At 32.9% G+C, this 13247-nt stretch overlaps 1 protein-coding gene across 2 annotated transcripts in view; it reads right to left on the reverse strand.

Annotated features, from left to right (window-relative positions):
- LOC146530764 (interference hedgehog-like) overlaps window positions 1-13247 on the reverse strand; it is a 53212-nt gene that overhangs the window by 23256 nt on the left and 16709 nt on the right. For both annotated transcript variants that reach the window (XM_085199244.1, XM_085199245.1), the window contains one exon: window positions 1951-2013. In XM_085199244.1, the coding sequence (XP_085055370.1) occupies window positions 1951-2008 (58 nt within the window). In that variant the 5' untranslated portion in view covers window positions 2009-2013. The remainder of the gene's footprint in view (window positions 1-1950; window positions 2014-13247) is intronic.

Consider the following 13247-nt stretch of genomic DNA (forward strand, 5'->3'; position numbering starts at 1 on the left):
TTTGTATGTTTTTATTTTTTAATCAATTCTAGGCACGCAAAACTATTTTAATTAGAGATTTTATTAACTAAGAGGCGATACCGACGCTACGAGCTTTGTAAAAATGTACAAATATAAATTATAAAAATTTTCATATCACAATCACTTGGATTCGAACCGACAACCATATTAAGTCATAATTATATAGTTACATACCTAACTAGCTGTCCTACAAAAACGTCGTAATTAGGCCTGCGTTTAAAAAGCATGAAAATTGCTTTGAACTTTATAACTGAGGGTAGTTAACAAATAATTTTAAAGCAATCAACATTCCTCATAGGAATTGAAGAGAACCAAAGGTTTTTATCATTATAATTAAAATCCAGTCTGGCTTAACGCACCCGCCGACTTCATTCCAGTTTTAATTCAAAAATCTAATTACAGGGCATCTTGTGCCCCTGCGCCAACGATTATACTGTAACGCGGTAGTTGCGGGTTCGATCCCCACTCGAGGGAGTGATTTTTTATTTATTCATATTTTCATTTCTTCGCTGTGACATCAATGCAAAAACCAGACGTTCAGTTCCGCCATCCCACACGCAATGTCTTCAGAATTAGGGGGATGTAAGGGAGAACGGAATGTCTCAACACTATGTTTTACTCTGTCTAAATGCTATACGGGGGATAAAGCGTGGAGCTGGTAAAAAAATAATCAGACAGCTTTTTCCAGGACCTACAAAATTGCAAATAATTTCTGCGATCAAAACTTTTACTTTAATTAAGTTTTGTAACAACGTCATAGACAAAGAGAAGCTAGTGTCAAAGGGGTAATTTTACGTTATCGATCCATATTAAAAGCTTTTATCTATATAATCTATATATATAAAAGGACTTGTCCTCACTGACTGAGGTAAGACGCACGCACAGCCGTAACCGCTGTGCGTAGAAACGTGAAATTTCGGCAGATGTTTACTTTCGTAATCTGGACATCCACTAAGAAGGGATTTTAAAAAATTTTAACCCTAAAGGGGCCAAATAGGGGTTGAAAGTTTGTATGGAAAAAAATTTAAACCGGCACCGATTTTTATAAAATTTGAAATTTAGATTTTTAAAATTAAATTAAATTTGGAATTCAGACTCTTAAAAATATTTAATTGAACACATGTTTCATGTTTTCTTGAATTCTTCCCCTAAGGGTGCAAATAAGGGGTTGAAAGTTTGTATGGAAAAATCATTAAATCGCCACCGATATTTATAAAATTTGAAATTTAGACTCTTAAAAATATTTCATTGAACACATGTTTCGTGGTTTTTGGAATTCACTCCTAAATACGCAAGCGAAGCTGCGCGCGTCCACTAGTTTTTATATATACTTTCTTAAAGTGTCAATATCATTATACAAAAGGCGTCGTGGCGCAGGTGCACTGTAAGCGCGAGGGTTGTGGTTTCTATTACCACTTGGGAAATAAAATATTTATATTAATGTCCTCGCTCTGGTAACGAAGCAAAGCGCGGCGTTCAGTTCCGCCATTTAGCAATCTATATGCAATGTAGTACTCAACACGCAAAACGCGTTACAACACGCGTCTGACTGTAAAAATGTTGCGGAGTCGTTGAGTTTCGCCGCCCAACATGCAATATTTCAAAAATAGAATGGAAAGTGGGGACGGAGTGTCTTAACACTAACCTCACACTAACCGCTATAAGCAGATTTCAGGGAAAAGATAATTATGTACACTTGAAAGGTACTTTAAACAAATACATATAAAGAAATTGTAGAGAAAATTTCTAGTACTTGGCAAATACGTATTAGATATTTACGTAATAAAAATTTAATAAGCGTATGGACCATACTAACTAGCTGATAAAAACTAATATTTGTTTATTTTCTCATTAAGATGCAATTATATTTTCAAATCTTCAATTAAAATTATATATTTTATGTGTTAAGTATTATAATTCTATACAAACCTGCTATCACGGGCACGATAACCACGACGACCACGTGAAATAGCCACATCATCACCATGTTTCCTGTAAAATAAAAAATAAAAATAATTAAACATATGCGAAGAAATCTAAATAGTAACGTAGGAAGTACGTGTGCAGGACAAACGCGATTTTTCCGCTTCATTCCGGAATTAAAAGCAATATAGGTTGCTTTGCTGATCCAGAATTCCTCTAGACTTTCTCTTTCCTCTCAGAGCTTATATGCTGACCCAGATCTTCAATTTTTCAATGAAAGTCCCATAAAAATTAGTTCAGCAATCATAATAATACTCATATTAACAATAATAATTTGAGATTTGAGACAAGTAAAAACTAATTGCTAAGTAAAAAGACATCAACAATATCTTATATTGATTTAACAGTATAAACAGTGTATCTCAGGTAATTGATTCCCAGCTTGAAGTGCTTCGAGGTGAAGGTGGAGATAATAAATAATTAATTTCCAGCACTTTGCAATCTAAAATAAATGTGGAAAGTGAGCTACGATAAAATCTAAATAGAATTTGTTATTGCTAAGTAAGTAAACTCCTCTTTATATCCAGTTACAATTCTAAACAAGTAAAATGTTTTTCATCCTTAATGATACAATAGAGAAAAAATATAGTTTTAATATTATAGTAGAGCACGATGTGGCTACAACTGACTGTAAGCGCGACGGTTTCGAGTTCGATTCTCGCTTGAGGGAATCGTTTTCATTCAAACGTGGATAAAAATAAAAATTAAAACAAAACAAGAGAACGTACAATAGTGCTATGCTTTTTAATGCAAATTATTTTCGTCCTAAATATTTATATTTAAGTACAAGTCGTGGCGTAGCTGTGTGACTGTAATGCGAATTAATACTATAATAACTTAAGTGGAGAACGTAGTGCCTTAACACTAGGTTCTCTCTGTCTACATTGATGTATGCGAGATTCAGCGTGAAGCTACTATCACTAGTCAAAATCCCAAGCAGATTTTGTATTCTAATTAATGAATATTTGATATATTCATGTATTCGTCATTATAATTGCCTATATATTCACGAGCGAGCTTTATTACTCATGATAAAAGTATGTAAGTATGACTCACCGCGCGCTATGCACAGTTTTTGTATCTAGATCCACCTGAGATCTAATTTATATTATTTATAAAATGATCCTATAACCAATTTAAAAAATCGAAATTTTAATCAAATTGTAAGCGGTCTACATTTGAAGAAGATATTTAAAAACTTAAAATTATGTATAAACAAAAAGTGGAAAATGAAATGTCAGCGACATATAAATATGTTATTACAGAGATTACATATTGTCCTCGTAGTACTTTTTTTCACAGTGTCACCCTGTATTCCGCATGTAAAAAGGTAGAGTGAATCAAATGTTAAAACACTCCGTTCTACTCTTTCCGACAAATTCCTCAAGACATTGCGCGATGAGTGACGGAAACTATATTTAAATATATTTAACAGTGAAATATCAATTTTTAAATCAATTATTATATTAATTTGAACATATTCTTCTTCGAGAATTACATAAAAATTTACAACAGAATTACATACATCGGTACTCTTCCTATATTTACTGTAAAGTTTAATCTAGAACATTTAAACATGCCTAGACCAAATATTAGTGCAAAGCCGCAATATTAATTCGATACTAAATCATAATCATATCATTATCACATGTTCTATTAATTGAATGCATAATTAATTCTTTAGCTGTTCTGTTCGCATTATGCGAATGTAAATGAACTAATAATTTAGCGATAACAACAAAACTTATATTTGTAACATTTAGCCAATATATGTTATTAGAGCTTAATATTAATATTTTATTATGATTTCAAAATGTAGACATAATTGAGATAAAATAAATTGGTCAAGTGCGAGTCGGGGTTGCCCGCAGGATTTTAGGACTGTACGTGAACGCGAATAAACAAATTGTTAAAGTTAAGACACTTAAGTTAGTGTTTGCGTTTTTACTCTCACTATATTCGTATTAAATTAAATACAAACAAACATTATGTTTCTTATGTTTTTTTTATATATATATATATATATATATATATATATATATATATATATAAATTTTCATGTTTCTGTATATTTTCTTTGTTAATATTGTAACGGGAACGCGAAGTACTCTATAGGTTTTCGGTACGCGCCAATTTCAGAGAAAAATATGATAAAATCAATCCATAAAAAAGATGATGGAATCAATCCATTTATATTATATTTTGGAGCTTCTCGTTTCGCAAAATATTTGATTTAATTAATATTTGAAACATTTTATTTTTATTGAAAATGTAAAATCGATGTGAATATTTTGCAATGACGTTTCCATTAAGAGTTATTAAAATAATGTTTACTTTTCATCGTACGATGTTTACAACGATATTGGTTAAATCTAGCGTGGTAAAAGATTATAAACATAAATACAATAACGATATGAATTTAGATTATTTTTTTTCTATATTTTAGCAAACGTAGACCCGACAAAAAATGAACCCATTGTTTTGATATACGGAACCCTTAAGAATCTATTGAACATTACTTAAATATTCTTTTACATTCTTTTACATTCTTTTACATTCTTTTACATTCTTTTACATTCTTTTACATTTAAATATTCATTTACATTGCATTTAACCGATTGAGGCCATTGTGACGCTGTAGGTTTGTGTTTAAGCAAACGCTATATTATGGTTGTGGATTCAATCCCATCTGGAATAAATTTGAAGGGATTTTACTTTGGTAAGTCAAAGTACAACTTGATCAAGAAGGGAATTTCTTAACACTTAGGCCTGTACACCAACCCAGCTATACCAAAAACGTGAAGAGCTTTATCCCGCATATGCACGTCTTCCAATATACTACTTTTCAGCTTTATACTAATGACATCACGTAACTAAACGCTGCAAGAAAATGAAATGGATGGCAAAAGAAGTGGAAAATACACAACATATGAACAAAAACATAAATATATGGAATTACAGCCTGGAATGTGTCGCAGCTGGGCGCCGCAAGAACTTGTACAGTGAGTTGCAATGGGGAAAGCTCCGTTAGCCAATACGTTAATCGGTATTATCGCTATATCTTAGGAACTTATTGGCAAGTTAAAGGTAATTTATATTTAAATCACGTGCCTGAGCCCGTCATGGTAAAGGGGCATGAGCGTGTGACTGAAACGCGAAGGTTGTGGGTTCAATTCCTATTCGGGAAAATGAAAAAAAAAAAAAAAACAACCGCTACATGTAACTCATCCACTTCCACTGGTTGGTTGGCTGGAAGAAATCTTTTACAGAGATAAGTCCACCTTTGTGAATTAAATGTTTTTTATTGTTTTCTTATGTATATTTTGTGCAATAAAGAATATTATATAACAATTATATTTGAAATATTTCATGCTGTACTTCATTATTTACCGTGGTTGCTTAAAACTCAAGCACTTTGCCCCTTTATCAATTATTAAATGAAAATGTTAAATATTTCTTTTTACCAAGTGAAAATCGAACCCATAACCAGTCGCTTTTACAGTCAAACGGTTCTGCTTCTGCACCACGATTAGCCACGAAAGCCTAAAATTGTAAAAGTATGTAAAAATTTACATATTTATAAAATTTCGAGCTTACAAAGAAATCTTGAAAATGGCGATCTTAGAAAGATCAGAAGAAACATTGCGTCAGCAATTGGGGTGGCCGAAAACTGTACTATATTCCGGCAAGGCGAGTCTTTACAACGAGAAGCAAAAGAAAGTGGACTGTATTTTGTGAAATTCTGTGTAAAATACGGAGACTTGCAATCAACCCATTTACGTTGTATCTTCAAGCTCTTCTAGCGTGGGAAATGTTCTCGTTTCTCAGAAATCAACAGAAAGTGAGGAACGGAGTGTCTTAACACTATGTTCCCTCTGCCTATCCTGCTCAGTGCGGAATACAGCGTGAAGCTGGTTTAAAGTGAAGCTATTAAAGAAACATTTAATTTTCATCGTATAGTTTTAGCGTGATAAAAATATATACATAAAATTATTCACGTAACTTTTATAATAATAATAATAAATTTATTTATTTAAGACATTAGTCCACTTGTTAGTAACAATTAAAACTTACCCTATGTTAATACAAACACAAACACACACATATACAAACAAAAACTGGCTTCCGTTGAGACCCCTACACTATTGACTATAGCTAGTAGCTGGAGCATGAAGATTTGCCCAGCGACTAAGCAATGGGGAGTCCCATCGGTCAGCCAACGTGCTCAGGATGGTGTTCGATGCTCCGCGCACTCGCGCCCACAGCGAAGCGCACCGCTTTCTAATAATCGCATTATAAATAAATATAACTATGCAATTGAAACTATCAAATAGCCAAACAATAAACATTATCATTACTATAGAATACTGTATTGAAATGTTTAATGACATTAAATAAAAGCTATTTGGTTTTATCGATGATGACAAATAAAATTATTTTAAATGGAAAATGCCAACTTTATAATATTATTTTTCAATATATATACAACTAGTGGACCCGAACGCGGCTACGCCCGCTTGTACTATACGAATATTTATTAAATATATTTATGAAATTATTTTCAGTTTTCAATAGATGCGTTAAGCAAGCTCATTTTGAGTGACGTTTTCTATGTCTTGCAAAGATTGTTGTTATTAACATGGCGGAATAAATTGCATGTCAAATTAATAAGTATTTTAATTTATTTTCTATATATCGACTATATTACCAACATGAGAAAAAAAAAGTATCCTATGTTCATCCCGAGACCCTCGAGTATCTCTATATGAGTATTTTACACAATTAAATTAGCGGTTTGGCCCTGATTGCGAAAAAAAACAGACAGACAGACAGAGTTACTTTCGAATTTATCATATAAGTATGAATAGTAAGTTTCTGGACATTACCACACATGACTATAGAGTACCTATTTTAAATCTCTCGCCCAAAATATGTATATATTTTTTTCCTTTCATTAATTCTTATAATCACATAAATATATGTGATTAAAAAATCCCCCACGCTTTTCATATAACATTATATAGAATATTCTATATGATTCTTCTATAAAATTCAATTTCACATATAGCTGTGTATAAGTTATTTCAAAATACAAAAGCCGAAGATAACTTCGACAGAGGGGATTTTAAATTCCGGCGTGAAGTTTGTATCTAGACAAGAAATAAGGCGAGAAAAACAAGCCTGAAGCGCAACAGCAGTTGCTCTACGTTCTATATATATATATATATATATAGATGTAAGATGTTAACGTGTCAATTTGTCTTATTTTACATAGAATAATGAAATAATAATGATGAGGAAACTATTTAAATTTTTATTAAAATTGATACAATTTACTGTCGTAAAAATGTGAACATCTGTCTTAGATTTTAATATTAAAAAAAATACATCGTCAGCCTTAAAAAAAATTGTGAACGAAGCGAACAGAGGGCAAAACCCTAGTTTGAAAAATTAAATGTTACAATTATCCAGTCAATAAAAACTATAAAAAAGAAACATAATAAGACTAAGTGAAAAGTAAAAAGGGCTTTTTACGTAACTGAAACCGTGAAAAAAAAACAATTAGTTGAAAAATAAAACGGCCATTAATGCTTCAATTGAGTATATAATATCATAACAAGTAAAACACGCAACTAAAACCGTAAAACCCAGCAGAAACGTAAAAATCACAAGCTTTTAGTTTCAAATTTAAATTCACCATATTCAATTTATTTTCGAGTTCCCGATATACTCCGTTCAGCACAATGGAGAGAAGCATTAGGAAATTGAACAATTTATTTCATATGATCCAGCCATTCCGCTCGTAGCATTTACTGAACAAAACCAGCGGCCGATTCGTTGTTTGTACGGAAGTAGTTTTTAATTACTAACTTTTCAGAGCAACTTGTCGATCCGTCGGACGTGATATGAGTAGATAATAAGGCATTCTATGTTTTCAGGTCATATTTGTATTTCCAAGCTGGATTTTATTATATAAGCCAAGCCAAGCCAAGTTTTGTAAAGATATATCAAAATGTAAATTCGCGATGGTTAAGAGATCAAATCCTTTTGTATTTAATTCAGATATTAACGTCCATATTTATAAATCGCTCTCAAGCTTAAGATCGGTTTTGAGATGCCATTCTATTACAAAGATATAATTTGTAAATGAAAACGGTATCTCAAGATCGATCTGAGACTTAAGAGCGACTTATAAATATGGGCCTAAGTTAATTGAGGCCAGTTTCGCCATGGAGTCGAGGCAAAAGCACGGCGTTGAATTCCGCCACTCAAAACCTAATGCCCCCCGAAATTTTTTTTAGACTACATACAGAGTGAAGCTATGAAATGTATTTTTTAATTTTTACCATAACATTTCACAAGCAAAGAAAGTTTATTATCACTTACGTCGCTGATCTGAAATGAAAAGAAGAGAAAACAAGGACTTGTTTAAATATTTGATGGTATTTTATATATTAACGTTAGAAGAATTTAGATATATTTTTTTAAATGTATGCTAGGTAAGCTAGGTATAATTTAAACTTTTAATCTTGTTGGGTTTTTAATTCAAAACTTCAATTGATAATTATAATTAAAAAACAATGCACTAAACCTTCTTGATAAGTCACTTTAATGCCAACATTTACATAGTAATAAATATAAAGCCATTACAAGACGTGTTTTTGCGAATTTCGGTCATTCAGCCAAATTAAGTAATTATCAACATGAATGGGTGACGCACACGTCATAGGTTATCGAGGGGAATGTTCTACTGACATTAATGATAAGTGGTTACAATTTGAAGTGACATCATATATTGTATGCTGAGGAATTTGGAAATGCATAATAAAATATTTTTTTTGCCCAATGAACTTTACCCCCTATTCCCCCTTTTTCGAATTCTGAAGGCATAGCGCTGTGAGAGATGGAACTAAACGTCGCCCCTTGCCTCAACTCCAGGGCGCAGAAATAAAAATATTAAATATTTCATTTTCTCGAATGAGAATCGAACCCATGCGCTACGGTTGGCCTCATAGTAATATTAATATCTATAATATATATCATTTAAATTCCCAAATAAAACATGAAACAAATTGATTACATAAAAATCAAATAAAAGCCAATATAAAATTACATTTTAATAAGCGTGGAATTTCCACACCATTGTACAAAGCACGTGGACTTGAAAGCTAATTGTGTTCTAATCGTCTCCCACTCCGTGCTTCAATAGTCATTCATAAAATAAGCATTTTTAGGGTCCCGCACCTCAATAGGTAAAAACAGAACGTTTTTTGGATCATTTTGTTAAGCTTTTAAGGCAACGAAATAAAGAAACGAAAGAAATTCGTTGCGTTATCAAAATACGGTATATACAATAATACCTACCTACAATAATAAAATTTGGTACAAACTGAGAACTTATAATACAAATTAAAAGAAACATCTGAAAAGTGAAAATTTATAGGTATTTCACAGAAAAAAATCATTACAAACCTATAATTGTAGTTCATTTCACACAAAATGAGTGCTCACACCCGCATTCCTGAGTTTTTAGCTTTTTAAAAGTTGTACTGCCGTGTCCTACAATCCTGAAATTGATACAGAACCATCGGTGCGCGAGTCCATCTCGCACTTAATCAGATTTTTTTAACAAGAGCTCATTGTTTATTATTCAACATTCGGTACGACGTTTTAATAAAGCAATTCAATATTCCAGCCGCGACGTCGGAACCGAACGTAATTCACACTCGTATTGACGTATCCTATCCTCGCTAATCCTAACAGTTTATGTACGACTTACTTTAATACATCCTTGGACTGACTGACTGACTCATTGCCACGTCGGACGCCAGCTTTATACGGTGCTATGTTTTTTATTGATCGACAGTGGGACACCAGTCCTAGATCCTTACTCAGCTATGGAATAATTGTATTATAATATATTAGCATAGCTTAACATATCTGGATATGCTAAGAGTGCTTTTATGGTCAGTCCTTCAGACGCTAACGACCCTTCTTCAGAAATTCCTTAGGTACAAAATTATTTTGATTATTTAATATTCAACTTACGTCAAATATAACTTACGTCAAATGTCAACGTTAGTGGAATACTTATTTAATGTAACACAATACTGGCACACGAATTCGATTACTGTCATTGCCGGTAATATAAATTAGACAACTAACCATAACCCTTACCCTTAGCGCGCACTGGTGACTTTTGTCACGGTGACAATAAACTTTTTGTCACTGACATGTCACCATACTTTTCGCCACTGCGCGCACTTGCGATGACAGTGACGAAATTTTTTACACTTGATAAAATGAATTTCGAAGAGATGGTTGTTTGTGCACTTATATTAAGAAATAGAAAAAAAATATTTACATACATTTGTCATAGAGCAATAGCAGCAATATAATCAGTATTGTCATTGTCTATTTCATCTTCATGAAAACACACGTTTTGCCTTGGTGATGAACTTGACGCCATTCTTGAAATAAAAATTCGGTGCTGCAATGCAACACGCTGCTGTTTCATGTTTATGCGGAAGACGACTAGTATGGAAACCGCAAGGGGGAGGTGACATTTAGTTGCTAATGCGCGCACGGGCATACAAATCTATGGACGCGGTGACAGTTGCGTCACCGGCGTGTTGCCGGCCTCCGCGGACAAAAAGTCACCCAATTGTCACGTATCCAAATGCGCGCACCTTCATTTAGTGCAATGTACACGGTGACAGTGACGCAACAGTCACGGTGACAAAAATCACTAGTGCGCGCTATACCTTAGCGCGCACTGGTGACTTTTGTCACGGTGACAATAAATTTTTTGTCACTGACATGTCACCATACTTTTCGCGACTGCGCGCACTTGCGATGACAGTGACGAAATTTTTTACATTTGATAAAATGAATTTCGAAGAGATGGTTGTCTGTGCACTTATATTAAGAAATAGAAAAAAAAGCAAACGTAGAAAATATTGGCTTTCAACTTTTCATTTGTCATAGAACAATAGCCTCAACTCAATTTCGTCAATCAGTATTGTCATTGTCTATTTCATCTTCATGAAAACACACGTTTTGCCTTGTTGATGAACTTGACGCCATTCTTGAAATAAAAATTCGGTGCTGCAATGCAACACGCTGCTGTTTCATGTTTATGCGGAAGACGACTAGTATGGAAACCGCAAGGGGGAGGTGACATTTAGTTGCTAATGCGCGCACGGGCATACAAATCTATGGACGCGGCGACAGTTGCGTCACCGGCGTGTTGCCGGCCTCCGCGGACAAAAAGTCACCCAATTGTCACGTATCCAAATGCGCGCACCTTCATTAAGTGTAATGTACACGGTGACAGTCACGCAACAGTCACGGTGACAAAAATCACTAGTGCGCGCTATACCTTACACATGTTAAATGATTTTTTAGAAATTGAATATTATACATACCTTTGAATATATTTGGCTTATGAAAAGAATATTTAAAATTGATGTTAATAGCTAAATCAAACAACAATCCTTTTATTTACCCAATATTGTAGCTTAATATTCTTCTGCCTCCAGAATTCGACAGAAAATGAGAAATAGAGTGTCTTAACACTAGGTTCCGTCTGCCCTGCTGTGTGCGGGATACAGCGTGAAGCTGATTTTAATATTCTCATAAATATAAATAATCATCAAAATAGTTTTCCACAATTCAAATTTACACGTTGTCAATCTACATATATAAAAGGACTTGTCCTCACTGACTGAGGTAAGACGCACGCACAGCCGTAACCGCTGTGCGTAGAAACGTGGAATTTGGACAAAAGTTTACTTTCGTAATCTAGACATCCACTAAGAAGGGATTTTGAAAAGTTTTAACCCTAAAGGGGTGATATAAGGGTTCAAAGTTTGTATGAAAAAATTTTTAAATCGTCACCAATTTTTATAAAATTTGAAATTTAGACTCTTAAACGTATATAATTAAACACATGTTTCATGGTTTTCTAGAATTCACCCCCTAAGGGTGCAAATAAGGGGTTGAAAGTTTGTATGGGAAAATTCTTAAATCGCCACAGATTTTTATAAAATTTGATATTTAGACTCTTAAAAATATTTCATTGAACACATGTTTCATGGGTTATTAGAATTCACCCTTAAATACGCAAGCGAAGCTGCGCGCGTCCGCTAGTAACTAAATATATTAGAAACGACGATACAAATACATAATATACTAGTAACAAATGCGCCTGCAATATGCAACAGCGCGAATGCAATTTGAAACAATGTTAATAATATGCAAATCAAATCATATAGTAATCAAACAATAGTGCCACGGCCGCAGGATTCGCACTATATAAAATCAAAATTTAATCAAAATATTCTTTATTCGATTAAACCTTTACAAGTACTTTTAAATCGTCAAGTTATACAGAAATGTCAGTATTGTCAGTCCTCCAAGAACCTACCACTGGCTCAGAAGGCAGTTCTGATGAGAAGAACCGGCAAGTCTGACAAGAAACTCTACAGTTGCTCTTGACAAAATATAGTTGACAATAGACGTTTTCCTAGTGAGCATCAACAGCATTTAATTTCATAAACTATTATTATTATGTTAGTCTTGGCTTGAATAGTAAGCTTTGCAAAATAATAAATTTCTCATAATTCAATTATTCTTTAAGTATAAAAAGTCTTTATATTTATAGGAAATGAAGAATTGACTACCTTGCTTCATAGCATAATGTGAAAGTAAATGGCTGAAGGTAAGAACATACACGAAAATTCAATTTACTAACTACAGCCAACTAATGCATGATATATTACAATGGTAGTAATTACCATTTTTTATATTCATAAAAGAATTTAAATAACTTTAAAAGAATTAAAAAGCTAATATAAGATTATGATAAATAAAAAACCTTACATATATTTTTAAGCCCCCATTATAGTATTTTTTATTAAGTAAAATATAAAACAGAACGTATTTTAGAACCAACTATATTAATCGTAAAAGTGGATTTAAAAATGAAATCGTTAACAGCAAACGACCATTGTCGCCACCACAGACGTTATTTTAACAGCAGTTTCTTAGACTATAAACTATAAAAAGTTGAAATACTCTTATATTATTATAAAGATATTATAAAAATATTTTAAATGTACTTTGCATTGGTCGTTAAAAGTATAATTGTTCATTATTATTTACTAATTTCACTGAATTCGTAGCTAGGCTATATTTTATAATATATGTGTATTTTGCATTTAAATTCATATAAGAGGTAC

This window comes from Heliconius melpomene, chromosome 16, assembly GCF_056956725.1.
Source record: "Heliconius melpomene rosina isolate 202511_hmr_F chromosome 16, ASM5695672v1, whole genome shotgun sequence".
NCBI lineage: Eukaryota > Metazoa > Arthropoda > Insecta > Lepidoptera > Nymphalidae > Heliconius > Heliconius melpomene.